At 38.4% G+C, this 27,779-nt stretch overlaps 2 protein-coding genes across 2 annotated transcripts in view; both read right to left on the reverse strand.

The window, feature by feature from the left end:
- Positions 1-27: 27 nt before the first annotated feature.
- On the reverse strand, positions 28-4,334 carry LOC141907436 (polyribonucleotide 5'-hydroxyl-kinase Clp1-like). Its single transcript, XM_074797081.1, has 12 exons — positions 4,210-4,334; positions 3,742-3,822; positions 3,546-3,659; positions 3,025-3,147; positions 2,447-2,588; positions 2,163-2,336; positions 1,899-1,988; positions 1,671-1,771; positions 1,170-1,308; positions 1,012-1,092; positions 283-376; positions 28-202 (listed from the first exon to the last, which is right to left on the reverse strand). Exons 1-12 carry the CDS (start codon positions 4,234-4,236, stop codon positions 91-93), a joined length of 1,278 nt encoding a protein of 425 aa, XP_074653182.1. The 5' UTR covers positions 4,237-4,334; the 3' UTR covers positions 28-90.
- A 4,240-nt stretch (positions 4,335-8,574) lies between these two features.
- Positions 8,575-27,779, reverse strand: part of LOC141898085 (cGMP-inhibited 3',5'-cyclic phosphodiesterase 3A-like) — a 41,031-nt gene continuing 21,826 nt past the window's right edge. The window contains exons 4-13 of the mRNA XM_074783896.1: positions 19,590-19,790; positions 18,534-18,645; positions 15,519-15,656; positions 14,733-14,917; positions 13,078-13,281; positions 11,480-11,641; positions 10,378-10,555; positions 10,083-10,151; positions 9,360-9,514; positions 8,575-8,887 (exon numbers count right to left, since the gene is read on the reverse strand). Of these exons, the coding sequence (XP_074639997.1) occupies positions 8,765-8,887; positions 9,360-9,514; positions 10,083-10,151; positions 10,378-10,555; positions 11,480-11,641; positions 13,078-13,281; positions 14,733-14,917; positions 15,519-15,656; positions 18,534-18,645; positions 19,590-19,790 (1,527 nt within the window). The 3' untranslated portion in view covers positions 8,575-8,764. The remainder of the gene's footprint in view (positions 8,888-9,359; positions 9,515-10,082; positions 10,152-10,377; positions 10,556-11,479; positions 11,642-13,077; positions 13,282-14,732; positions 14,918-15,518; positions 15,657-18,533; positions 18,646-19,589; positions 19,791-27,779) is intronic.

Here is a 27,779-nt window from a genome sequence, read left to right on the forward strand (position 1 = left end):
ACAACTCAACACTCACAATTCAGTGAATTAAATGCATATTTATTTGTTTATAAAATTAATTTGATTTTCATTTTGATTTCATTCATTCATTCATCGAATGTCCATAAATTGAACGTCCATAACGAGTAGAATATTACGCGGTAATGGTCTCTGTGACGGGGAGAGAATACTCAACGTTTGACGATCTAAATTCACTCCATTCCTAAAACGCATCAGAGATTTAGATGATTAGTTTATCAGACGGATGATGAAGCCTTGTTTACTGTGTGTAGTAATACTTACACTACGATGAATCCAGCTACATTAGTTTGTACGATGTCCTCGTCAGTAGATACAGCCATACTAACACTGAGTACGTGATGTAATAAACCTGGACCTGTAATAACAAAACAACATCAATTAGGCCAAAAAAAATTGATACCTTGTTTCTCCGCTCTGCTGAGCTTAAATGTTGACCCGGCCGGCCGCCTATCTACCCTATACATTACTTTTTTTAAAAATCGTGATCAATTTTACCATAACAGACCCAGCCGCTATAGAAATGAACTGTTTATAAATTTTATCATACTTTACAAAAATCACCCGGCCGCTGCGGAGAAACAAGGTATCATTTTTGTTTAGCCTTATATCTCTACTTATAGAATCCTACTTAGTTCTAGATTTCACTATAGACCCAGTTCTAAGTAAGGATTTCACTTGAGTTAGTTACCTAATCGTCGGCGGTAAGCTTTTAACTCAGATAGGCTTATACCAGTGGTTTGACAGGTTTAGGTTATTGACCACAGACAGGTTTAGGATACTGACAAGTTTCACTATATACAGCGCCGGTAAACTTATTCTTACTCAAACATAAACAACCGTAGACCTGAATGTAGAAATCTACTGGTAATCTTAACCTAGCTAGAACACATTTCAAATTTCTGAGTTAAAACATTGAAAATCATCTTAACTGAAAGTTGAACCTGAGTAACTGGGTCCAGAACGGAGAGCTGATATCTGAACGGATTTTACCTGGTGAAACTGGAACTAGTTTAGTTTTATTATCTTGTGGTTTCATTCCGAGCGGTAAACATGAATCTGGTAAATCAGGAGCTACAAATATAAACAGCATTCATCAGTACATCATCACAGATCAATCTAAGACTATAAAATGACCACGTCTTTTTTACCTCCGATTTTGAATATTTTGACTTCGCTGAATTTCACTTCAAACGCGTGCGGGAAAAGATTGTTTTTGATGCCGTAGAAATTCTGTCTAACTCGAGCGTCTCGACTATCAGCTCGAGCCTGTTGAGTCCTCTCAACAACCTGTGAAATAAATAACATCATCATCTCGCTGAATTACCAGTAAACTCCTTACTCGCCATGGAACTGATTCAAATTCAAATTCATGAGATAACAAACTATTGGTTTCCACGGACACGTGATTGTCTTATAGTATACTGTTTGAAGTAAAGACCCGCGATATACGGGTGAAGATAAAACTAAATGAGCATTTGATGTTTCGATCCAAAATTCTAAGGCCATTTTCAAAAATTGGATCAAGCTTGATTTTGCAAATAGCTCATTCATAGATTTGGGTCTAAATGTTAAAATGCTCAGTTAGATATTTTTTTCTTAATCCGTATTGTGCAGGTCTATACAGTAGACTAGATCCTTGATAAACCTACCCCTCCAGATTTAGGAAGAAGAACGACTTTAACGAAATCAGGCATATCTCGTTTCAATTCATTATAAATTCTTTCTTGATCCAAAACGACGATAACATCAACTAAAAACAAACAAACAACGGATTAATAAACGCCGGAGAGATACACGAGTGAAACGAGAGGGACAGGGAGTGAGGGAAAGGAAGAGAGGAAGAGGGGAGTGAGGGAAGGGGAGGGGAGGGAACTAACCTTCAAATGCTCCAGCTGCATGAATTAAACACTGATATCCACCTCCTCGAACCCATCCACATGTGTTTATTATTATTCCACTAGCATTAGCTATAAATACACAGCATTATCAATTATTCATCAAACATGGTTGAAACAGGAAGTCACTGTGGGCAGGTTTACTTGAATTCATTATGAGCTTTCACTACTTCATCGGGTCAACAACTATTCAGAATCGAATCAATTAACTAAACTGTAATAACTGATGATTAATTAATTGATTACCTTTTTTGCTCACTTCACATCGTTCGTTACAGATTAACGCTAATCTCGAGACTAATCGATTATACAGTGAGATGTTACTACTGGGAGACGCGTGTCCAAAATGATAAACTAGTGGCGCCGTCTGCGCGAAATTACCCTCTTCAACATCAGCGGGTCTTTCAACTATCAGAGCTCCTACAATAGATATTACAATGTACATATCTCTCAACTATCAGAGCTCCTACAATAGATATTACAATGTACATGTGTATTACTAAAACATGTAACAATATGACAATATTTACCAATAGTGCCCGGTATTCCGACGTTTCCTTGTCCAACATCTAAATCTACAAAAATCGGGATCCGTCCAAGACGCACAGCATAGTTCAATAATATCTTACACAATGTGCTCTTCCCTACGTCAGTCGGCCCGACAACCATCACCTATAAAACAAATCAACATAGAAGACGCTTTTAAACTTATCCAAAGATCGCTTACCCCATTTTAGTTCTATAACCAATCTAACAAATTAAGACCAGTCTAAGCTCATCTTAGTTCTATAACCAATCTAACAACTTAAGACCAGTCTAAGCTCATCTTAGTTCTATAACCATCTAACAACTTCAGACCAGTCTAAACTCATTTTGGTTCTATAACCAATCTAACAACTTAAGACCAGTCTAAGCTCATCTTAGTTCTATAACCAATCTAACAGATCAGTCTAAACCAGTCTAAGATCACTTAAGTTCTATAACTTATTTATCCAACTTAAGAACAATCTGAGCCCATTTTCGTTCTATAGCCACAAACAAGGCCCTTGGGCGTTAATCTGGGCCTTTGACACAAACAAGGCCCAGATTTGATACAAGCATTACATACCCTTGGACCGCGTCCACTTTCATCAGCTTTCTGTCTCATCTGCTCCAGAGCTGCGTGTGTATTCACGTATAAACCCATCGGAGTTTCTTTAGCTATATACGCTACCTCAGTTTTACCGGTCAAGTTTATAAATACGTCAAGGATTGGTAGAACGATGACCACCACTCAAACGTGGTGAACGGATAATAAGATAAAATCCCACTATTTACAGATTAAAAGAATTTAAAAACCAGAATTCATCTATTAAATCTAAAATATTTAAAAGACAAGACGTTTCGATCTCACCCTTTGACACCTGACGATGATCTCTAGGGTGAGATCGAAACGTCGTGTCTTTTAAATATTTTAGATTTAACAAATAAATTCTGGTTTTTAAATTCTTTTAATCTGTAAATAGTGGGATTTTATCTTATTACGTCAAGGATTGTTTATAATTGAGAGTTACATTCAACGACGGAGATAAACATCGAAATGATGCGACACAAATGACAGTAGAACTGTTTTGATGAGTAAAAGGATATAGTAATTAGACATCCGTGCCAGGTAAACACAGCTACTTTAGCACTGGACGAAAATACATACTTCTTACCAATAGCGAGTTCTGAACCAAATATTTCAGCTTTACCTTCGACCAACTAAACAACAATGTTCAGTAAAATATCAACATCATTTCATTGATTTTTAGAATCAGCGGTAATTAGTTACTGACTGATTTACCTCTATTGTTACTTGAGCTCCCGATTCAACTTCAAATCTTAATTCTGTATCTGCTTCCAATTTATATTCATTCTTTGTCACCTTTACAAATAAATCAATAAAGAATTATTATGTCAGTTTTCAGGAGCAGCAGTTCTTCATGGGTAGGTGCTGGTAGGGCCCATAGGTCACATTTGATAATGAACCGTGACAAGTCCCAGTGGGTAGGCTGGTCAGGAGATGAATGAGGGATGGGTTTCTTTTAGTCGATTGTTACCAAAAAGGGGAACCCCGTAGGTACACAACTACGTCAACATGGTCTGGTTGTTGGTATTCGTCCGAAACATTTCAATAAGTACACATCAGAGACAGAGATTAAACTAAAGATAAGGACTAACATATATTCATAAGAAACCTATTCATTTTTGTACTTTGTTGTAGTATCAGATCAGGATGCAATGGAATCATTGAAATCAAATTTATACCTACATCTAAATCATTTCCTTCCGAAGCCATAATTCCTTCTTAAATTGATGTAAAATTTGCCAAAAATGACCGCTTTGATTAAAAACCATATGCAGTGTGTTTGAATTCGCTCAATGACCTTCAGACTGACACCGGGTAGCGTCTCTGTACAACCGTACACTCTGGCATGCGAGTAACAAATTAGTTCACACATTTACCGTCTCATTTAGGGGCAGCACCTTACGGTACAGATCTGACGCGCTCGATTTTCTTACTGTGGCATGCTAAAGAATTATGAATATGATACAATGATGTAGATGTTATTGAGGCTAAATGACCACCTTGATTAAAAACTATATGCAGCGTGTATTAATTCGCTCAACGACCTCTCTGGCATGCGAGTAACAAATTAGTTCACACATTTACCGTCTCATTTAGGGGCAGCACCTTACGGTACAGATCTGACGCGCTCGATTTTCCTACTGTGGCATGCTAAAGAATTATGAATGAATACAATGTATATGTTATTGAGGCTTTCTGCTGCCCAGAAAGGAAAACTATTATTTCATCAACTTATCCATCGCTATAGACCTTTCGTTCGGAGTCAATTTCCCCAGACTCTGCCCGAGTGCGGACCCCATGGCCGGAGATTCTAGACTCCGTACCCAAAAGATGTCCTACTGTACAGCAGCACATCTGGCGGATCCTCACTAGCCATAGGCAGAGCCCTAGCAGACACTGAATAATCATTAAAACAAGAATTAAGTATTTTTGAGAGATCCCTTTATTGTATCATAATATAGCGTCGTAGATCACGTGAGATTTGACACACAAGATTCACTAATTATCATAAACAGCACAAAAATAGATTGACACAACATAAATACAAGATTCATATCCTCACATTCCAGGGAAGACATCTTACAACACCGCCCCTGGTACGCGAGGACTTCGTATCCCATCTCAACTTACAGAAATGCTGTTGACACCTCTGACTATTCGCGAGTCTTTATCGAATTCGACCAATAATACGTATAACAATTGATCTAAAACAATTACTCCTAAATATTTACAAAGACAACAATTTATTCCTAGATCTATTAATTCTACAGTATTATATACACGCGTATCCAGGAGACGACGTAACTCCTTGGATACAATGACTTGTAATCGTGTTGTTGATACGTAAGCAAAAACTGGCGTCGATTTAACAAAATCTTGTCTCAGTAATAAATACTTTCTGTTGGTTTCATAGAAATAATTAAAATACTGAAATGAATACATGGCGTGTCCCGGGGTCGAATCCAATCATCCCTGACACCAGTGATTCCGACGCTGAATAGAGGATGGACCAGCCTTTGGAGCCAGGCAATGGTTACAAACAGTGATCGCTGATTTAAAGCGGATACTCATGATGCGTTAAGTCCAACATTAGAATATTGTTGAACTATCGAATTTACAATTTTGATGTATTTCAGTCACAAAAAGGTGTCTTGGGGTTCGAACCCGGTATTGATATAGCGACAAATATATGTTTTATCAAAAATACTCGTGGCCCCAGTTACGTCAAAGATTCGAGTTGGGGTTATAGGTGATAAACTTTTAAACATTTTATTTTCGTTTGAATGCGATTGATTATTCACTGATTGTTAATACTGAGAAATAAAGAGATGAGCAAATAGCGAGAAAATAAACAACAGCAGTTTATATCACTTGAAATAAAACTGTAATGTAAGATTATCACGAATAAAGAACAAATACTGATAGGATCATCAGAATAATCTCAGCATCCAGTTCCACAGAGTTTAGAGAGTTTTACTCATTGGAAATGATATGATTCTTACTCAGAGTCGCCTCAACTCGCAACTGTGGAACTGGATCCGGGACTTTAAGAGTTTAAAATGGGAGCAGATGATTGAAGCGGTTTTATAATGATTTCATATAAAATATGACTTTTTTCTGGTTTCTTTTAATTACAAACGACAATGATCTGTTTAAGGCCCATGGGCGCTCACAGTATGCTCCAGCAGCCCATGGACACTTTTCAGATTCCAGCGCCTCTCAACAAAAAAATAAACACACACGTACGTCATCACGTAGTTATATCATATCTATAAATATGAAAATATAAGTTCTACAATATCTGGAAAAACACGAAATGATTGAATGTTTTCTAAGTACATTCGTTATTCTAAATGATTCTAGTATATACAAATAACACTTCACTTTATAATGATTCTACTCCTCCTTAACCGAAGAGTTCTACGCCCTTGACCCCTTAACTGGGGTTTCTTCACCCGCTAACCGGAGCGATCAACACTCCTTTGAGTTAAAATCGGTTCATTGTTAATGTTTTAACTCAAGAATCAAATAAAACTCAGAAATGTAGAATCTTAACCCACAACTGTGGAACTGAGTCCGGTGCGACAGTAACGGAAAGAGTTTGAGTTAACTCTCTTAGCAGGGAGGTTCCCTGCTCGTAGTAACAGTAATAGTTTGAGTTAACTCATAGTTTATTTTCAAGGTTTTAACTCACAACCGCGGAACTCAATCCTGGTCATTTGTTTAAGTGTTATTTCAGAAATCGTTTCTTATCTTCTACTGGTTGATATCAACTGATTTATCGATATATTGTCATAGGTCTGATATGATACAGATAACTTTTAACCGCCCTCCCATTCTCCCATTACGCCCACCCCACTCCCCTCCCCATTCCCCATTCCCCATATATACCTGCCGTCAAGAAGTCATGTTTTCTGTTATCACTCTCTGTACTGGTCAGTGTGAATAATTTCATATATACCTCCCCCTCCCTCTTCACATAGCGCGGTAATTAACAATTACAAAATCACCGCGCACCTGTTTCTATCACTTGTTTATTTACATAAATAACAATATCGTAAATCGTCGCTGATTTCGGGAACAATTCATCCAAGAACTGTTCACATGTGAATTATAATAATCATTATAATGTTTAAATATATATGAAAATAGATTATCATGTGACCAGATATGGGCGTTTATTCTATAGTTAAGTACGGAATTAGAAATGGTTGAAATGCAGTTTTAAGGCTTTATTTTGTAACTGTGTGACTGAGAATCCTGGGCATCAATTCGACATAACATCGATCAGAAAATATAGGACCTAATCGGCCGAGCCAGTTGAGTTCACACTGGTTCTATAGTGAATCTAATAACTTTTGGTTCTATGACAAGTCTAGTAACTTTAAGACCAGTCTTAAGATAATTTTGGTTCTATATAAATAACCTGAAACCTGGGGTTAGAAACTGTTCTAGGGTCAAAATACTTTTATGATTTAACTTCCGAAATAATTCTTAAATCAAAATCAAGTTTCTGTAATTAGAATTTCCGTCAGTTTAATGAATCAGTTTCTGGAATTTTGAGACAGTTTAAATTGAAAGACATGATATTGACTTATATACTACAAATATAAAATATTTTGGTTGCTTTTTTATCTATGAGCTGGTATTGAAGACGGGGGCTGGCTCCGGGGCTGGGGGTGTGGGGCACTCAGTACTAAACAATGATAGCTACCACGGGAAGAGAAATATATAAAGTATTATGAAGATTGAGCAATAGTAGAGAGAGAGAATATATATATGGTATCCAAACTGTGTCAGGGTAATAAGCGATACATTCACAAACTAAATCATCACAAAGTCTTTATTACAAATCCGTGACCTGGGCCCAATCTCATATATGTGAGGGCGAAATTATCTGTGCATGGAAACATTGTGAAATTTGTCAGTTATTATCGCGTGGTGATTGTCAACCAGGGAGAACTTCGGTTTTCGTGGGTTAATCTCGACTTTGGTCAGAACTACGGAAGTTTGGTCGTAACGCAGTGTCCGCCATCTTGGAACTAGGCCCGAACTAGCTACAGCGACCGTGCTCAAATACTGTGCTCGACTTTCTTCGGACCTTCCGACTAACTGAGATTCGGTTTCACTTAGTACGCAAATAGTCGACAAACTTTTATCTTGGAGTTATCATCGAATTACTCCAAACTCCGATAACCGAAGTTCGCTCTGGTTGGAGGATTTACTTTGATACCCACAGATCCTATGAAACCGAGCCCTGGTCATTTTGAAGAGTCTGTTCTTGTTCAAGACAAATCCCTTCGTTGTTTACGAGTCACTGTATACCACCAGCTTTATCGATATCAACACGATGAAACTGAGACTCAGAAAATACCGATTCTAATCGTGCTAAAAATGATTTCGAAAAGTACTTAACATAAAATAGAACGAATAATTATACACAACGATTTCTTGGGAAAATAGTTGACGTTTTTTAACTATTTCTTACCCGAAATATTCCGTTGATTTATTAACTACATAACTAATAACTAATATGAATGCTATTAATATAATAAACATTTCCTAGAAATAAATTACTAACAAATTATTTAAACCACTGTATATATAATACATGATATATGAACATGTAAATGTTTGTCATGGTATCAGACATAATTCACCGGCTTCCACCAAACCTCCTCAATCTCTTCTTGTGTTAAAGACCCTGATTTTCCACAGTTTATTTTCAGTATTAGTTTTAACCGTTCGCTTTTACAGAATTTAAAGATTGTTGTGGTTCATTTCGACTCGTAGGAGACGTCGACTCCTCTTCCGCAATCGGTTCCATCTCCTTTTTAGAAACTTCGATATTTTCTGTTTCCTAAAATAGAAATATCGTAACCTGTGTTAAAATCCTTGATGATTTACAACCGCTGAAAATAATGGATCCTAAGCTATATGTAGCAGCGGATCCAAGGCCTATTCTTTAAGGTCGTGTGACACATTTTAGGATATGTATTTCTGATCATTTAAAAGTTGTTTTTTTTTGCCTGGTAGCCTGTGATAAGTCATGGATGAGTAAGATGCATTCATTATAGTATTTCCAAGTAGAAATATTTTCCTTATCCGACCAACTATACAAGAGAAGTTTATAAGATTCCATAAGATAAGGCAATAAGAATTAGTTCAGGTATAAAGTTCAGAGATAATTCAGAAAAAAAAGCAACTTTTAAGGATCCTGCACAAGGTCGACAAGAGAACCAGTTTCCGACCAAATTAATCAGCATATAAATCACTATTGTGTCTATATGGTAGAGCAGTGATGTAAGAGAATCTGTTTTTAAGTTTCTTACATCTGTTGTGTTTTCTAACTCTTGCTCTTCTTTAATTCTAGCGAGCCACATGTCTAAATTATCTTTCAGATTTTTCGTCAATATACACGCGATTTTCTTCGTTTTTGCCTGCGGTCGATTCGGACTCAGAGACGACTGGGAATAAGAACTGGTATCTGAAAAAATAGACGAGAAAAGAAAATTTGAATTCAAAACTAACCCGACACACAGGGCGGGCTTGTTTCAGTGATGATTAAATGTGCCAATTTAGAACCAGCAGACACTCAAGTTTAGGACTACTTAACAAAGGGATGTCCTAGGTTCGAACCCGGTGTGGTGTTGATATCAAAACTGAGATTGATTGATTATAAGTCGTTAGATTCGTTTTGAGAACCGAGTAAAGTTGTTATATTGTCTATAGAGCCAAGGTGTGTTTAGACACTAGTCTGATGCAACTATCCCTGTGGGGTATTTGAATAGAGAATGAACAAGGCGACGTTTAGCATGAAGTCAATGAGAGTTCATATCTACATATATCTGTATCGCTGGTTGGGGAAACCGTCAGATAAAGGGAGTGGTTGATAATCTACTGTACGACTTATGACCATATCTCAGTTTCTATAACAACACCATAGGACACGACTATTTATTCAAATTAAAGAATTCTCTCTATTTCCGATAGATAGTGCACGTGGAATTTAGTTCGTAGCAAATATTCACAATTCGTATCGACGAGGATTTTACCTGATTCTGCATCTTCTTCCGCATCCTTACTGTTTGTATCAATACCTGGCTCTGTATCTGATAAACTCGCTATAAATACCAAAAAAAATAAAACCTACATCTCCGAGGGTATGTAAGAGTCTGTAAGGGGAGGGGGGTCGTTAATATATTTCGAGATGGAATTTCACATTCATAATTTCCATAAACATTTTACTTCATTTTCATCGAAAATATCTTTATCATCGATATTTGACACAATGCGAGTTAAATTTGATTATATCTCATCTTGATTATTTCGATATTTTGATATAATGACCTTCATTATCGCTTTCATCTTCGATCCATTGTCCCGGTATGAGACCTGCTGCAGAACACGCGTTCACTAGTGGCGCCACCAAGTGGTTGATGAATGATTGTTGTAATTTGGCTAACTGTGGAGAGCGTCGATCCATGAATGGTGATATAGGCATTCCTAGACTAGCTTCCTCATCACCCTGTATCACATAACAATAATATATAACAAATCTACGCAACGAATCTGATAAGATTTGCCCAAAACCATTTGTAGCTTAAAAAACATATTCTTCATATGCACCCAGAAATCAATATGTCAAATCCTGAAATATCATTTACTATTTATTAAATCATTGAATTGTAGCCACGCAATGACGTCATCGCTATTGTTCACGGTACGTCACAGGTCGACGTGCATGGCAGCCATTATGACGTTCTGTGACGTCATACCCTCTATATTCAAAACGCCTTTTCAAACATTAGAAATAACGGTTAAAAGCTTCAAAGGCGTAACGGACGGTTTGACTGAACGTTGAGTTTGAAACCTTACAGAATTAGTTAAACTTACACAGTTTAAAACTGACATGTTTTCATAATTTTTACTGGGAAAATATTATCGGTTATATGAAAAATGGCTGCTACGTCTGCCTTATAGCATCGACCGTTGTGGAAGATAAACGAACAATTTAAAAAAGAGATAAAAAATAATTTTCTGATAGTTGAATTCAGATAAATTGATTATACAACGAATATCTGATATACACCGAGAATATCTGATATTCATTTGGTATAGCAAGAATATCTGATATTTTTCGTGTACATCGAGAATATCTGATATTTATTTTGTATATAGCGAGAATATCTGATAATTATTTGGTATATAGCGAGAATATCTGATATTAGTTTGCTATAGCAAGAATATCTGATATTTTCCGTGTACATCGAGAATATCTGATATTTATTTAGTATATAGCTAGAATATCTGATATTTATTTGGTATATAGCTAGAATATCTGATATTAGTTTGCTATAGCGAGAATATCTGATATTCATTTGGTATATAGCTAGAATATCTGATATTTATTGGATGATATATCGAGAATGTGCGATATTTGATATTTTACCTGTTCATAGAACTCCTCAGTAATTCTATCAGTCCAGTCTATATGTAAATCTCGAGTTTTAGCTGGTCCGTTAATATCGGCTAATTTGATAATAATTTGTGATACGAGTAATCTATCGGCTTCAGAACTCCAGTCGAGCCCAGTGGCAACATCATCATTACACTATAATTAGATAACCACAGTTAATTAGCGTTTCATCAAAGGCAAGAGACTTTCCGTAAGAGATCGTATATCTGTCTCTCAGGGATCAGGGATGGACCGGGTCCAGGCGAACACAGGTTTTCGTGGTCGGAGCTAATAATAATCGAACGGACTATAGTTCGTTACGTGTCGGCCATTTTGGAACAAAGGTCGCGAACTACAGCGACTGCGCTCAATCCCATCGTCGACCATTCCCGGACCTTTCAACTAACTGACATTCAGTATCACGTCATTGCAAAGAGCGAATTAAAACCGAACTTCACCCGCTCGCATTCTGTAATAGATTAGAACTTGGGGGAGGGGGAGCGGGGGGGGGTTCAGTTTGACTCTGCCATTCCATATTCTCCTCCTCCGCGCTTACTCCTTTACAACCATTCAGAAATCTGTGTTTGATGTTGTAACGGATTTTAATCCATCAGATTTAGTGAAATGTTAATCATTGACATTTGAGATTTTACAGATTCACAGATCTAGGATTAACTCATAGATCCGGGGATTGTTCTGTAATCCCGGGAATGAATCGACACCCTACTGCTGCTGCTGCTGCTGCTGCTGCTGCGTCTAGGGTGATTAAACAACAGTTTTCGATCAGATTTAATTAAAACTTGTCGCTTGTTGTTGGGAATTTTTTAAGATTAGAAACTACAAAGATAGAACACTTACGAGTTTCACAGTTACAACTCAATGTCAATGATTTATAGTGAAACTCTAGTATTCTACCCCGGTACGTGTTTAATTACAGATGAGACGCGTTTTTACAATGAGTAGAGATTGTTATTGACCCCCGAGGCCCAAATATACCCGAGTTCATTTTCTGTAATGTTCGCATAAATCTTTATGTATTTTAGGTTTAACTCAGTATAAAGAGTTGAAATCATTTTCTGAAGGGCAGTTAAAACAAGGAATAGAGGGAGAGGGAGAGGGAGAGGGAGAGGGAGAGGGAGAGGGAGAGGGAGAGGGAGAGGGAGAGGGAGAGGGAGAGGGAGAGGGAGAGGGAGAGGGAGAGGGAGAGGGAGAGGGAGAGGGAGAGGGAGAGGGAGAGGGAGAGGGAGAGGGAGAGGGAGAGGGAGAGGGAGAGGGAGAGGGAGAGGGAGAGGGAGAGGGAGAGGGAGAGGGAGAGGGAGAGGGAGAGGGAGAGGGAGAGGGAGAGGGAGAGGGAGAGGGAGAGGGAGAGGGAGAGGGAGAGGGAGAGGGAGAGGGAGAGGGAGAGGGAGAGGGAGAGGGAGAGGGAGAGGGAGAGGGAGAGGGAGAGGGAGAGGGAGAGGGAGAGGGAGAGGGAGAGGGAGAGGGAGAGGGAGAGGGAGAGGGAGAGGGAGAGGGAGAGGGAGAGGGAGAGGGAGAGGGAGAGGGAGAGGGAGAGGGAGAGGGAGAGGGAGAGGGAGAGGGAGAGGGAATACCTTTGCGTTGAATTCTGCTAATATTTCAAAATGGCGTTTGAGATCAGTTGCTAATATCGCTTCTATCACCAGATATCTGAATCGTTTAAATTCTGATTTATCCAGATGTTTCAACCAGTTGTATTTAGGATGTTCTAGGAGTAGATTCCAGGCGGCGGCCGCGTGATGATTCTCTAATACTGATCTGTCGTTATATAATATTGCCTACAAATAAATAAACATAACATACATTTTAATACTATAAATGTAATATTTGAAAAGCGTGCAAAAGATGCAGAAATGTTTCCTTGAGCTAGTAGCTTTATAGACGTTGAATAAACGACAAAAGCTCAAGGAAATATTTCAGACTCTTTTTGTTTTAGTTAATTCAACGTTCCCACAATATCTCGGAATACAAGTGGGTAAAGTCAAAATGTGGAATAAACTATTGTAGCTCAAGGAAATATTTCGGCCTCTTTTTTTATCTTGGAGCGTGGTGACTATTACTTTTATAACACGGACTCTGAATGTTCCCTTCATCAATGGTCATCAAATTCGAAACGTTGAATAAATAAAACGTAGTTCAAGGAAACATTTCAGACATTATTTTTCTTGCGCTGATTTCGCATCATCATCAATTTACGTAAGAAAACAGCGAATTTCTGAGGCGGGTTTCACGCGTGAAAGTTCCACGTGATACTGGAAGGTTTCACCGGATAGAAGTGTAAACAGAATGAACACGTGACCTCTACGTATAAATACCTGGCGGATGTACTTAAGTGAAACACATGACTTTCACACATATTTCTGCCTCTCACCTCTCTTACACACACGGATGATGGAATCAGTTATCAGGTGAAAGATTGAAGCTGTTTGAGGACTTGATATCTGTATATATTTCATTTAACACCTCTCTCTCTCTCCATCTATGCAAGTGTTATTCTAGAATTGATTCTAACCCCCAGGGTCCCCGGGGGTCTGAAATACCAAGCCCTCTCACCTATCTCTCTCTCTCACACTGTGAGTTTATACTATACTCTCAAATCAATGATCTATGATGATTAAATCCAAACCGTTTTGGATTTTATTTACTTGATGTTTAATCCAACCCGTCATAAACAGTGAGTTTAATCCCATCAGGTGTTGGGGTGCATGGGGGAATACCTGAGTGGAATAGGGTCGTGGGTGGAATACTGGGCCCTGGTGGGTATAGGACATATCTGGGTGGTCCTGGGATGTGTTGCGGGCCCTGAGGAGATAGAGTCCTGAATAAATCTGGTGGACATCCTGAGTTCATGAGTACTGGATGAGGGATGAGGATGAGCTGCAGGTCTGGATGAGCTGCAGGTATCGATGAGCTAGTGAGGGTCTGGATGAGGTGCAGGTCTGGACGAGCTGCAGGTCTCGGTGAGGTGTTAGTAGTGCTGAGGGATCTTGGCGGAATAGGACATTCCTGACTGGGTGAGGTTTGGGTGGGTCCTAGTGTAGATGGTCTTTGGTAGGACCTGGGAGGGGTCTGGGGTATATGGGACCTGGTCCTGGGTGAGGTGACAAGTAGAGATGGGTTCGGGTGTGGGTCCTGGGTGAGGTGTAGAGATGGGTTCGGCTGTGGGTGGGTCCTGAATAAGGTGTTGTAGAGATGTATTCGGGAGTGGGTGGGTCCTGGGGCACATTACCTGAGTGGCATGTGTAGCTACTAGGAAGGCGTTAGTTCGTCCCGGATGGTCGTAGTCATGCATCGCCGCCGCTGTATACATAGCCATCAATTCTAAAGCCGGTAGATTACCACCCATTATACCATACGTATCCTCCGCTACGAAACTAGTCCTCTGTTTTATCGTCGGCCGGTCGATTTCAGAATCTACAACGAAACGTGCATAAATTTGCATAAATTTGCATATAATAACGCGGTGGTGCGGTGAGTTATTTCTATTCTATAGTTTACGTGTTTTCCTGCTCGGTCCAATCAACTAATGAACTCATAGCCTCTAATTGATCTAAACAATGCATTAAGATACGGGGATGGTAAGCTCTTTGAGACGTGCGACGACGACGGTAAGTCTTTCGTCGATAGAAGCCAAGGATAAGTCTGCCGCGCTGATAAGAATGTAACTGATAAGCCCAACAGCAGCAGTTACTAGAAACGACACTATATCCGTATGTGAAAGTGGTAGACCCGCAGGTCGGGCCGCGATGCACGTGACGTCACATTGACCGTCAATCGGCTATCAAGCACAAGCGGCTAACAGAAATTAAATACGTCCAATATGACGTGGCATGAACGTTCAATGTATAACATCTATTGAAAGAGTTCAGCGAGGTTTTTGAAATGAAACCGTTATAAAAGCCGATCCCTCGTGTGTAAGTATCAGGGATTTAACAGCAGGTGTTCTTTTCAACGGTTTAATCCCTGGCGAGTAGACTGGTGATGAGGATGAGGGGAATGATGATATTATACATACCAGTGTCGTGTTTAATATTACAGGTCGCGGTATTACTGGAGTCATCTTCTGGAATAATCTGCACAAATCCGGGAATCGGTTGAGATGTGAGGAAATATACACCGTGAAGAACATCAGTAGCGTGTATCCGATTGTGATCTGAAAATATCAGTTAAATATCCATCAGAATATCAGCAAAATATCAATAGAATATCAGCAGAATATCAACAAAATATCCAGCAGAATATCCATCAGAATATCAGCAAAATATCCAGCAGAATATCAGCAAAATATCAATAGAATATCCATCAGAATATCAGCAAAATATCAATAGAATATCAGCAAAATATCAACAAAATATCAGCAGAATATCAGCAAAATATCAACAAAATATCAGCAAAATATCAGCAGAATATCAATAGAATATCCATCAGAATATCAGCAAAATATCAATAGAATATCAGCAGAATATCAACAAAATATCAATAGAATATCCATCAGAATATCAGCAAAATATCAACAAAATATCAGTAGAATAACAGCAGAATATCAGCAAGATATCAACAAAATATCAGTAGAATAACAGCAGAATATCAGCAAGATATCAATAGAATATCAGTAGAATATCAGCAGAATATCAGCAAAAATATCAGCAGAATATCAACAAAATATCAATAGAATATCAACAGTATATTGGCAAAATATATCAACAACAACAAAATATCTCATTAAAATATCAAGATATAACAATATAGCAAAATCTATAATATATCAATCATATCCATTACAACTAAACCATTAGATATTACAACATGTCATCTATCATGATATATCAATATCATCAAAACATCCTAAATAGTATATCAATATCAATATCAATATCGATCTCAATTTATCAATAGGGTTAATAGTAGCATCAGTCAATTTGGAATTGATTTGACAGTCATATATTTATTGTGGGATTCGAACCTGATGTTAGTGAGTGCAACTTGAAAGGTACATACGTCACTATAGCGAACCCGTGGTCGTTTTGTACTAGCAATTTCTATTCAACCAAATGAATAAACACTGAAACTGTGGTTAAGTGTACTGTCACAATGTCAGGTCAATGAAAGTACAAACTAAGAAATGTCACTTTTTTACAAATGATTTAATGTCTTCTACAATGAATCCACCGTTTACACGTTCGAGCCTTGTACCTAATAACTCGACCCTCCTTAAATTACCACGAGACAAATACAATTAATTTCTGTAGATAATAAACGACTTCGACCTGAAATTCACCTTAAAGGTAATAAAAAAGTGACACGTTTTTGCTGTGATTTGTCATACAGTAATCCAGCAGGATACAACGGTTTAATTATCAATAGAACGTTTTCTATTGAAGAATGAAATGATTGATTGATCTGTATGAAATAAACTCTACAATATAACTGTGTAATTTAGATTATATTCAAACATGTACTATAGGAAGCTAGTTGTTTCAATACGGGCAGCGCCGAAGATCATTCGCGGGCAAAGTTCTGGGCTAAAACAAAAACCCGTGGTAGTAACACACTTGTAGTATAATTCTTGCATTCTATTGAATGTCAGAAATAAATGATGTCCCCGCTAAATTCACTATTTCATATAAATTCAATAAATGACTAGGATAAAACACAAATAGTAAACACCATAGACCGGTGTCCCGACCGTGTAAAATCAATAGCCTGATGATGCTGGCTACCAGGGCCTGCCTCGACGATCACTCTATCCTATCCTGGATGCGGAGCTCTAAGCGTTCAATGACGCGACATTTTTTTACCAATGTTTGCTGTTTTTCTTTCTGTTTTTATATTCTTGTTATTACATTACACTTCAGTGATGTATATCTAATGCTGCTGTTAATGCATCTATAAGGATTGATAAATTTTGAATTGAATTAAATTGAATTGGGATGGCTCCTTTCCTGAATGGACGCAGGAGCTCATACCCTCAGGGATGTCTCCAACCGTTATGGATGGATGGCTCCAATCCTAATGGATATAGATGTGTGGTTTGCGTGGTGTAAGTGGTTATTCTGTTACTGTGCGCGTTAATGAAGAGATAATTCCATTTAATGATAGAATTATAATCATTATAACGTGATACTTAACGGATTAGTACCAGATAAATATAAACATTGAACAGTATCATCAACAGCATCAGCAGCATCAGCAGCAGCATGAACAGCATCAACAGCAGCTACGGATGACAGGCCAAATTAATAGCATGAGTGAATCTATCATTTCATTTTATTAATGGATGGTTGTGTGAAGTTCACGCTCAATAAACCCTTTCTACAGTCCCTCTCTCTCTCTCTCCCTCTCTCTCTCTCTCTCTCTCTCTCTCTCTCCTCACTCTCACAAACGTCCCTTTAATTACAGTTCAAACACTCGTAAACCACACAAATCGCCTCTGATTACGAATAGTGTTTAACGTTTGATGAGTGAATCGGGCTTTTCATCATTTATATACGCTGATCATCGACTCTAAAAAAAACTCCATATCTTGACAGTCTATGATGTGATATAACTCCCCCTCCTCGTGTGAACTCTGTTGGATATAGAACTGAATATTCAAACAACGCCATTCACTCTTAAATGTTAAACTAGCTTTGTGGCATCTTAGAAGTTCTAAAAATGAAGTGACGAAAGGATTAGAAGTTCTAAAAATGTAGTGACAAAAGGCTTAGAAGTTGTTAAATTGTCTGTGTGTCCTTGAATAAAACTTCTGAAATTAAAATACCGGGGTTTGTTGTTTAATTTTTTTTTGTAGTTAAAAGATCTTTAAATTCTAGTTTATCAGATCTCGCTGTAATTAGAATGATGTGATTTGCCCTGGATTTGTTTGAAACTGTCTCCTCAATAAAACTTCTAAAATCGAGTAACATCGAATCGCGATTCGTCACAAACTCTGATGTTTCTAGTTTTCTTTCAATCCTAGTCTCTTTTAACAACTCACTTCTTGAAAATATCATTAAAAATCTCAATTGAACAACATTTATATGAAACTTACAAGGTTTATCCCGATATCCAATTTCTAACGCGTGGAAATAGTTGAGGAATTCAGTTCTCGATATTCGGAATGTTTCGAATAAACCAACTTCCATAAATAACTTGTAGGCAACCTGTAAATTACAACCATATAAAAATCAACACTTCTTCACGATGAAACACATCCAACACGTGGAGCTTCCGTTATTACTCATTTCTCAGTCGCAATGCTTTGTTTATTTTTGAGATTTTAAACTGGAAGAATTGATTATATTTTCTGACAGCTCATGATTTCAGTATTGAGGCTAAAGTACATTGGGAATTTATTGAAATTAATTGAAAACTGACATCGAGATTAACATGGAGAGTGAGATATAAGGAGAAAGAGAGAGAGATGGGGGGGAGAGGAAGGGAGAGGGCGAGTAATAAGGGAAGAAGGGAAACAGAGGTAGAGTGTATAAGTAAAACATGAGGGAGATGGGAGAGAGATGGGAGAGGGGAGAAGGGGAAATGAGCAAGAAATGGAGGGAGAGAAGTTATGAATGAGATGTGAATGGTGAACTATCTATTACTGGTGGAGTAGTTGAGAGGGACAGTGAGTAAAAGTGTAAGACAGGGAGGGAAAGAGGAGAGAGCAAGAAAGTGAGAGAGAGAGGTGAATAAGAATGGGTTAGATGTTGATAGATGCTGTGAGTGGTAGAAATATGGGGGAGGGTTGAAGAGTAAGAAGGGTATCGGTGTGAATTAGTTCCATTCAGCTGAATACAAAACACACGCGTTTAGATCAATCGTAGAAAATTGAGCTTCAGATAAAAAGAAACCGCGAAGAAAATAGAAACAGAAATAGAAATAGATCACAGATGAGAGTGTACATACTCTTTAGACCTGACTAACAAATAACTGATGAATGAACAGGAGGGAGGGGGATGGAGCGAGGCAGAGGGCGAGGCAGAGAGGGAGGGAAGCAGAGGGAGGGAGATAGGGAAAGGGAGAGAGGGAGAGAGGGAGAAATGGAGTGAGGGAGATGGACAGATGGAGAGGGTGAGCCAGGAGAGAGAGATAGAGAGCGAGGACTCACCTTTGATAGGATGAATTGTTTACAATCATCTGCTAACGTGAATATCGGATAATCCCAAATCGATAGTTTAGATATATGTAACAATTCATTTCTATCTAAATCTGATATATCAAAAATATCATTATCATTGTCCGTATCAATAACGTCATCAGCTGCAGCAGTTGATGAACTTCCTTCATCTTCTTCGGCCTCTTCATCGCCCTGTAAATAAATACGAGAATTCAAAAAATAGCCGCAAAGCAGTCATATAGGAATTTGTTATTTTAAAGGGCCTCATAAGAAACTCTGGATGAATAGAGAATTGTTGACAGCCAGTCACCACACATGACTGGTCACCACACTGACCAAACTAACTAACAAACTGTTCCTATCACTAGAACTCAGTGGTCAAAGTGGTTAGACCAAAGGTTTGGCAAGCGGGTGGTCCAAGGTTCGAGTCTTATGTTCGAAGAATTGTTGGGAAATATCTTTTTGTACTGCCCACAGACGCCATTTCAGTTTTTATTTTTTTTTTTTTGGGGGGGGGGGGGTCTGGAAGTGGGGGGAGGCTAAACACGTACGTCTGGCAATATTGTCCCTAGATATTCACTGGTGTTTAGATGTTCTGCAATATCTTGGAGTAATCATTTGTCAAATGATTACTCCAAGGCAATATAAACCTCCACGGATGATGATGGATATAGTTACAATATAGACGCACAGACAGTGTTTGAATGTAATGAAGTTAATTTGATGAGTTGTAATTGTTTTCTATCATTAGACATTACATCTAAATCCATTTAGAATTTACACAGAATGAAGCTATTTAACACAGTTTCAACTGTCCTTTTATTTTTCTCTTTAACAAATTGTGTGAAACCCCGCAGGCTAATGCATTTACTAATCTCTCCTCTCTCTCCTCTCTCTTCTCTCTCCGGAGCTCTACGTCTCTCTCAGTCACCGCTGCAGAATTAGTAATGGACACTTTTTTAATAATTGATGTCAATTCAGTTCAGTATTTGTAACATGATATAACTTCACGCAGGCCTTCTTCATTATACAGTTACATCCCCTTTCAAAGAAACATTTTTTCAAATGTTTGTTCTGCAATTCACACTTTGTGATACAATTCATTAAAAATAACGATACTGTTTAGAAAATAAATTTAATAATAATAATATTAATAATGTAATTATTATAATTATTGATATTAATGATATTAATTTCTATTTACAGTCCGTTACATGAAATATCTCAACAGACAAATATTAAGATGATAACATAGAGTAGACAGACAGTCGACAGTTTTATCAGTTTAGTTTGATTATCTACGTGGAAATGTTTTTATCCAAGGTACAAGTATGATTTCTGGATTATACTCCATACAGTATGAACGTATGTTTTAACAGAAAGAATGCATTTTTTGATATCATAAACTGATATCAGTCCAAGAATGTTCATTTTGTAATTATGTTATCTAAATTGAAATGTATTACACAGTTCTAGAATATATACTCTATAATTAAATGGCAACCTACGTGTGGCATTTCCTTTCTATTGAAGTCTGAAGTAAATACCAAATAACCTTTTGAAGATTTAACTGAATAAGTTATATCATATAATTCGTATAATAGCAGCACCCGTAATTTTTTCATCAATATCCGTAAAAGGTTTGACATTTTCTATAACGCGCACAGCTGAAAATTGCTAATAGACTTTATTTTCCTGAGAACTCACCAGTATAGACACACCACACAATATGTTACAGTAATAGGAAACGAGTTGTTGAACGGGAATCATTCAACGATAAGTAGAGACTATTGTCAGTTTGACGAAGTAATTTTAGATGGATTTTTTCATGGCTTTGATGTCGGATCTAAAACGAAGGCGACTGAATACGACGAAGCCAGTACCGAATACAGTGAACACCTTCATCTGATTATCACCAGGGACTTACATTACTCAAATAACAATAGAATGTGCGAGGCCTCGATAGCTCTGTACCTTATACAGAGTTTCTGTGCAGAGTTACGTTCAGTTAATCAACAAATTGTTGCATATCGAAGCCATCATTAAACAGATGAAGATAAACCATCATAGAATCATTTCAGAAATTATAACGTTGATGAAATTGGACAACAGTACTTGATAGGGCGGTTTTATGGGGTGGTCTCCCGGGGGCCTGAACCCCTACCTTTCCAAGGTGGCCTTTTTTTTAAAAGAGTTCGTGAAAATCTGTAAATCTAATTCTTTCCTCTCGGATATTGGAACCTTTTAGATGAATTCCTTCAAAATTATAACCGATTATAGGAACCAGGTGGAACCCGCTAGCCTAGCCTATGAAAATGCATTTTCCACTGGACCCAATTTTCAATTTTTGCTGGATCCGCCACTGCCTAGTATAGGCCGAATGAATGCTCGAACACGCGTCATACTGGCCGTCAAATGCTAGTCGACTCTGAACTTCATGAACACTTCATAACCGGCTGGGCTCAGTTCCACAGTTCCGAGTCAAAATTTAATTCTAAAGTAGAAATATCTAAAAAATAAACTGATTTCAACTGATTAAAATTTCTGAAATTTGACTCCCAATGATTAAAAGTGAATTCTATGTACTGTAGTCCAGGAAGGTTGAGGGACCTCGCTGTTCTAAACTACAACTAGCTGAAGCGTTTCCGCTTCCATCTCGATTTAGGAATCAATACTAATCCAGCCGCCAGAAACGGTCAAAGTAAACAGTTAGATATTGCAAACATTATATTGAAGAAATGCAGGTGACAAAATGCGTTACTTTTATTGACGAAATTTAGCTTCCATTTCTTACAGTAAACACAGCATTGTCATCGAACATTGTCCGGTTGCTTGGCGACAACAGCAGCCGACTAACAGTCGTCATTCGATTGAGATTGAAGAGAGAGAGAGAATTAGTTCGCTTTTCAATTTCACAATGCCGTACTGTAAATCTGTTTTTTATACCGATCTTTATAATTCTAATTGAAGTGGTTTTATTTTGAGTGAGGAATGATTGGTCTGTTACAAACTGCAGACGTAACCATCAATGGGAAATTCCAACGCAACTGTGGCAATCGAGGATTCCGATTTGTGGCAAGCAACGATCCTCCAGGTGTCGCTCGTAGTTATTCGGTATTTCGGTTTCAAAAGCAAAAATCTTTTCTCTATCAGTTGTCAATGAAACTAGGCTCTATAGGCTACCAATGTTTATTTGGTGGGTCATGTGATAATGTATGAATTCGGGAGCCTAAAATATAGGTCAAATTTGATTTTGTTAACAAGACAAATATTGCCTGTCACGCCATCTCCCCGGCCATCGCCATCTAGCGGGATATCTGGTGGTGTTGAATTATTGATTGTCAACAATAAAACAAAGGCTGCAGCTCAGATTGTTCATTGTCATATAAATCCCTGATTAATTATATACAAATATTGGCAATTTCGAGACTGGCAAATGACTACGGTTTGTCAGAGGAGTGGCAGACATACATCAAACATCATTAGCCTAACTAGAGATATAAATTATCAGAATCTTGGGAAGGCGGCGGCGGCGGTGGAACAGACACGTACAGGATCCCTACAGAAATAGACCGACAAAAACAACCAGCAACAAGCATCTCTCGAAGCTGTATACACACATTACAACGAGATATATGAGCTTGAAATCAAGAAATTCATTTTAAAGTGCACAAATTGTTACATTTTTATGACTGTTGGTTAGAATTTGACCTTAGAGTTAAATTTGAACAGTTTGATCTCATCTTGGTTCTATGACCAACCCAACATCTTAAGACCAGTCAAAGCTTATCTCGATGCGATGCTATGCTATGTTAAACATCAACATCTTAAGACCTAAGATCTTAAATCTAAGTTCTGTTCTATAGCCAATCCGACAACTTAAGACCAGTCTAAGCTCATTCGGGCTCAATCTATCAACCAAGACCAGTCAAGATCATTTCGGGTCTATATAGCCAATCTAAGAACCAGTCTAACAGATTACCTTTAAACTTTAGTCACGAGTGTACTTAAGTGGCCCTGGTTCAGGTTATAATGCTGGTTCAAGCTATAATTTTCCGGGGTTGTTTTTTGCTGTTAAGAATGACCTTTTCATGTTCTTTACGATTATAGAAAATGAGGTGCCGACACTCTCGTCTGTCGAGGCAACGGCGTAAAAAACCTCCCTAAAGTACCATTTACAGATTTCGTAGTGTACCTTCTTTACGCCGTACACAAGGTAGATTTATTACACAACACCAGATTCTGTAAACCACACCAACAAATACCAGGGGGCTGATTAATGATATAAAATACCTCACTTAGAATGAAAAATAGCCCAAAAACTTTCCCTAAATGCTAATATTTATTCGATGTAATGCTTCATCGTTAGTCTTAGGAATACTTTATCTCTTCCCTAAAAAACATCGCTTTTGGAGTACAAATAAAGACTGAAAATGTTGATTCCTTGAGCTAATATTTATATATTCGACGTTTTGACTAAATCCTTATAATCTCCAGGAAGAGTTTTGAATAAACTAATGCACAAGGAAACTTTTCGGATTCTTCGTTATACCGGACGATGATCTCTTTCTAGTGAGCGTGCGGAACGTCGTCGAGTGTTTCGATTCTAATTTTTGATAAATAAAATTCGCTAACTTTGAAACTGTATGTATAGCGAGTTTATTATTTTATCACTGGTATTCTCCTCCACGTCAAAGTGTACGGGGTTATTCTACTATTTTCGCATTCTTCTTAACAGAATTATGAAATATAATCCAGAACAAAGACCAGAGTTAAACACAAAACAAAACTCGGACTTCTCTTATTCTGTGGGATTTCATGTAATCTTTACAACACGGACTCGGAGTGTTTCATCCTCGATTGTATTACACGAGAAAACTGAAATCTGATGGTTTGACACGAGTAACACTACCACAATCAACACCACCACAAAATTATGAGCTGATTTATGTTTACGGTTGATAAATATTGAATGAGTCTTGTGAGAAAGTAGACACGTGTTGAGTACTGAGTCGCGAGTCGGATATAATCCTATATCAATATTCCACTTATTAAATTCACTATCGGTTATTAATTTGTGACGTTGTAGTCACCGCAGCCAATCAGCGCGCGCGGCTCGGATCCCGTCCGAGGTCAAAACATAAAAAATGACGCCAATTACGGATACTGAGAGAGGGAGAGGGAGAGGGAGAGGGAGAGGAAGAGAGGGAGAGGGAGAGGGAGAGGAAGAGAGGGAGAGGGAGAGGGAGAGGGACAGGGAGAGGGAGAGGGACAGGGACAGGGAGAGGGAGAGGGAGAGGGAGAGGGAGAGGGAGAGGGAGAGGGAGAGGGAGAGGGATAGGATTTCAAAGCAGATTTCATACCGTTTAGACCAATTTATCCAAAGAAAGAACAATAACTACCGCGTGATCAGAAACTACTACAGACATGCATTTGCTGAAATTTCACAATCGGCTTTGTGTAGTTGATGAGAGGTTTGTTCACTTGAACAAAGGTTCCAGCAGCGGGGGGGGGGGGGGTTGAGGGAGGTAGGGGAGGATTAGGCAGGAAACAGAGTGGGAGGCATGATATCTTATACAACCACCAGTGATTGTTTTGGTCCCCACAGCTTTGGTCACTACGGCTGAATCGAGGCAGATCTTTTGCTAAGGGTTACGGATAAACCGACGGTAGCTTTTGGGAACAGGCTGCCGTTGGGTTTATTCAGAATCTTTTATTTCTAGGAATAATCAGAATCAAATTAAACCCACGCAACTGTGGAACTAGATTCATGGTTAAATTAAACCCACACAACTGTGGAACTAGATTCAGAGTTAAATTAAACCCACACAGTGGAACTGGATTCAGAGTCAAATCAAACCCACACAACTGTGGAACTGGATCCGGAGTTGAATCAAACCCACACAACTGTGGAACTGGATCCAGAGTTTTGCGAAAAAAAATATCACAGAATCTGAGCAGAATTGAAGTATTGATTGATTCCGAGACGAAGTTTATCGAATGAGAGGAAAGAAACGATGAAAATGAAGAGGTGATACTGAGTATGATGTGTGCTATGAATCTATAATGTTGGCAAAATAATAGAGGTTTATAGATCAAATAAAAACGACTTTGATGATCAGAGTCTCTTACAGTAGACATGCTATGAATACAGTTATGTATTCATTTCTGTCTCATCCGCCGTTAGAGAGAGAACCGCCCCGCATCAGATCGCAGACAGACGACCGTCTAATGTGAAATCGAGAAATATCAATTTGAATATATGCATTTGAATATATTCGTGTTGAACTGTTGTCTGGTTCTTCAGGTAAATCACAGAGGAAACAATGAGAATTGTATACAATGATGATATTTTATTATTCATTTTCTACTTTCATCGTATTTCAAGTGGAATAACGATAGACTTAAAACTTATAAAACTCCAACATTTCTAAAATTTACAATTTTCTATTTTCTACTTAATTCAAAAAATTCTAATTTTTGTCCAGAAAACAGGCCTCATGGATGAGACAGACCTCACAGACCTCACTGATTAGACAGCAGGCCTCATGGATGAGACAGCAGGTCTCACTGATTAGACAGCAGGCCTTATAGATGAGTCAGACGAGAGACTTACAGCGGTAAGTGAGTGATATTGACATTAACTATAAACACGCTGTGTATGACTGAGTTTTAATATCCTGAATATTTCATCAATTTTCAGACTTTATGAACAACACCCGGAGGTGCTGACTGGTGCATCATTATTAACTAGCAGCAACAGCAGCAGCAGCAGCAGCAGCAGCAGCAGCAGCAGCAGCAGCAGCAGCAGCAGCAGCAGCAGCTACAACAAACCCCCTATCACCACTCAGGGATACCTCCCTTCCCACCAGATCGGGGGGGGGGACAAGGCGAACACCTCTTTCATTTCATAAATGATTTATTAAAAGCTATTTTTCAATCTCTATTTCTTCACAGTCACATTAATCATTCGCTTTTAACATGAATCTATTAACACTTTGCGTGTCGCCAGGTTTCAATATCTTAATCGTACCGTATTAATATATTAGCAGTCTGCTTTTGAAGGGATTTGTATTTGAATGAAGACATGTATAGTGGAGGTTTACCGTTCGGGCAGGGTTTATACGCATACTTGAAAAGGGTCAGGGAAAGTTTAAACGTAGTTTATTCGTGCTGGTCCACGGCATCATTGTCTATATTCCATAGTCGAGACCAGTCCCAATAGGGGTCTTAAATATCAAGATTTCTTTTTAAGTTGTTCGATTGGTTATAGAACTAAGATAGTCTAAGCCTGGTCTTAAGTCTAAGCCATGATTTGAACCGGCTCCTATGGACAAAGGCAAGGGCCGGAAGGCAAGGGAGATATGCTTCAGAGAATGAAGGTTGGGAAGGAGGATAAAAACATGTTTCAAAGCAGATCAAAAAAAGTGTTTGACTGCCTTGTATGTTCTTTGTAACCAGGAATGAGCTCAAACTATATTGCGAGAAATGAGAGTTAGTTAAAGGAAGCTAAGAGAAGGGAAGGTATTCATGGTTAGTCGAGAATATACGACGAATATACGACCGCTCCTAAATGACACTCTCACTGTTGTTCGGTTACGCGGTATATTAGAGACATTGTCGTGATGAAAGACATAGTATGTAATACGTCACATGTCACAATGGGTTCTAAATCTTTCTGCCGTTACGAAGAGATCATGCTAGATTTTAATTATGGGTTTAAAATGTCGTATGAAATGACATTAATCAATATATCACGTGAGTTATTGATAGGATTTTAATGAATCTAAGATTACGGAATGTCACAAACTGACGTGAATTTCCAATCGCAAATTAATCCCTGCTTTCAGGTGTAATTTCAGTAGAATCGTTAACAACACCGTTTGATCTCAACAGATACCAACCAGCATCAGACAATGAACCGATTGAGCTGTAGATAAATGTCTCTCTCAGTTCTGGACCCAGTTCCACAGCGCAGTTCCACAGTTCTGGAGAACCCAGTTCCACAGCGCAGTTCCACAGTTCTAGACCCAGATCCACAGCGCAGTTCCACAGTTCTAGACTCAGTTCCACAGTGCAGTTCCACAGTTCTGGACCCAGTGCCACAGTTTTAGACCCAGTGCTACAGTTCTGGATCAGTTCCACAGTTCAGGACCCAGTTCCACAGTTCTGGACCCAGTT

This window comes from Tubulanus polymorphus, chromosome 1 (assembly GCF_964204645.1).
Source record: "Tubulanus polymorphus chromosome 1, tnTubPoly1.2, whole genome shotgun sequence".
Taxonomy (NCBI): domain Eukaryota; kingdom Metazoa; phylum Nemertea; class Palaeonemertea; order Tubulaniformes; family Tubulanidae; genus Tubulanus; species Tubulanus polymorphus.

Bases quoted from the DNA above. Each gene is read 5' to 3' on its own strand.
- LOC141907436 (XM_074797081.1), bottom strand. From the start codon at position 4,236: ATGGCTTCGGAAGGAAATGATTTAGAT. The intron at 2,589-3,024 runs GTATGTAATGCT...TTTGTTTTATAG, and splicing joins AAAGTGGACGCGGTCCAAGG to GTGATGGTTGTCGGGCCGAC. The intron at 1,309-1,670 runs GTAGGTTTATCA...TTTATTTCACAG, and splicing joins TTCTTCCTAAATCTGGAGGG to GTTGTTGAGAGGACTCAACA.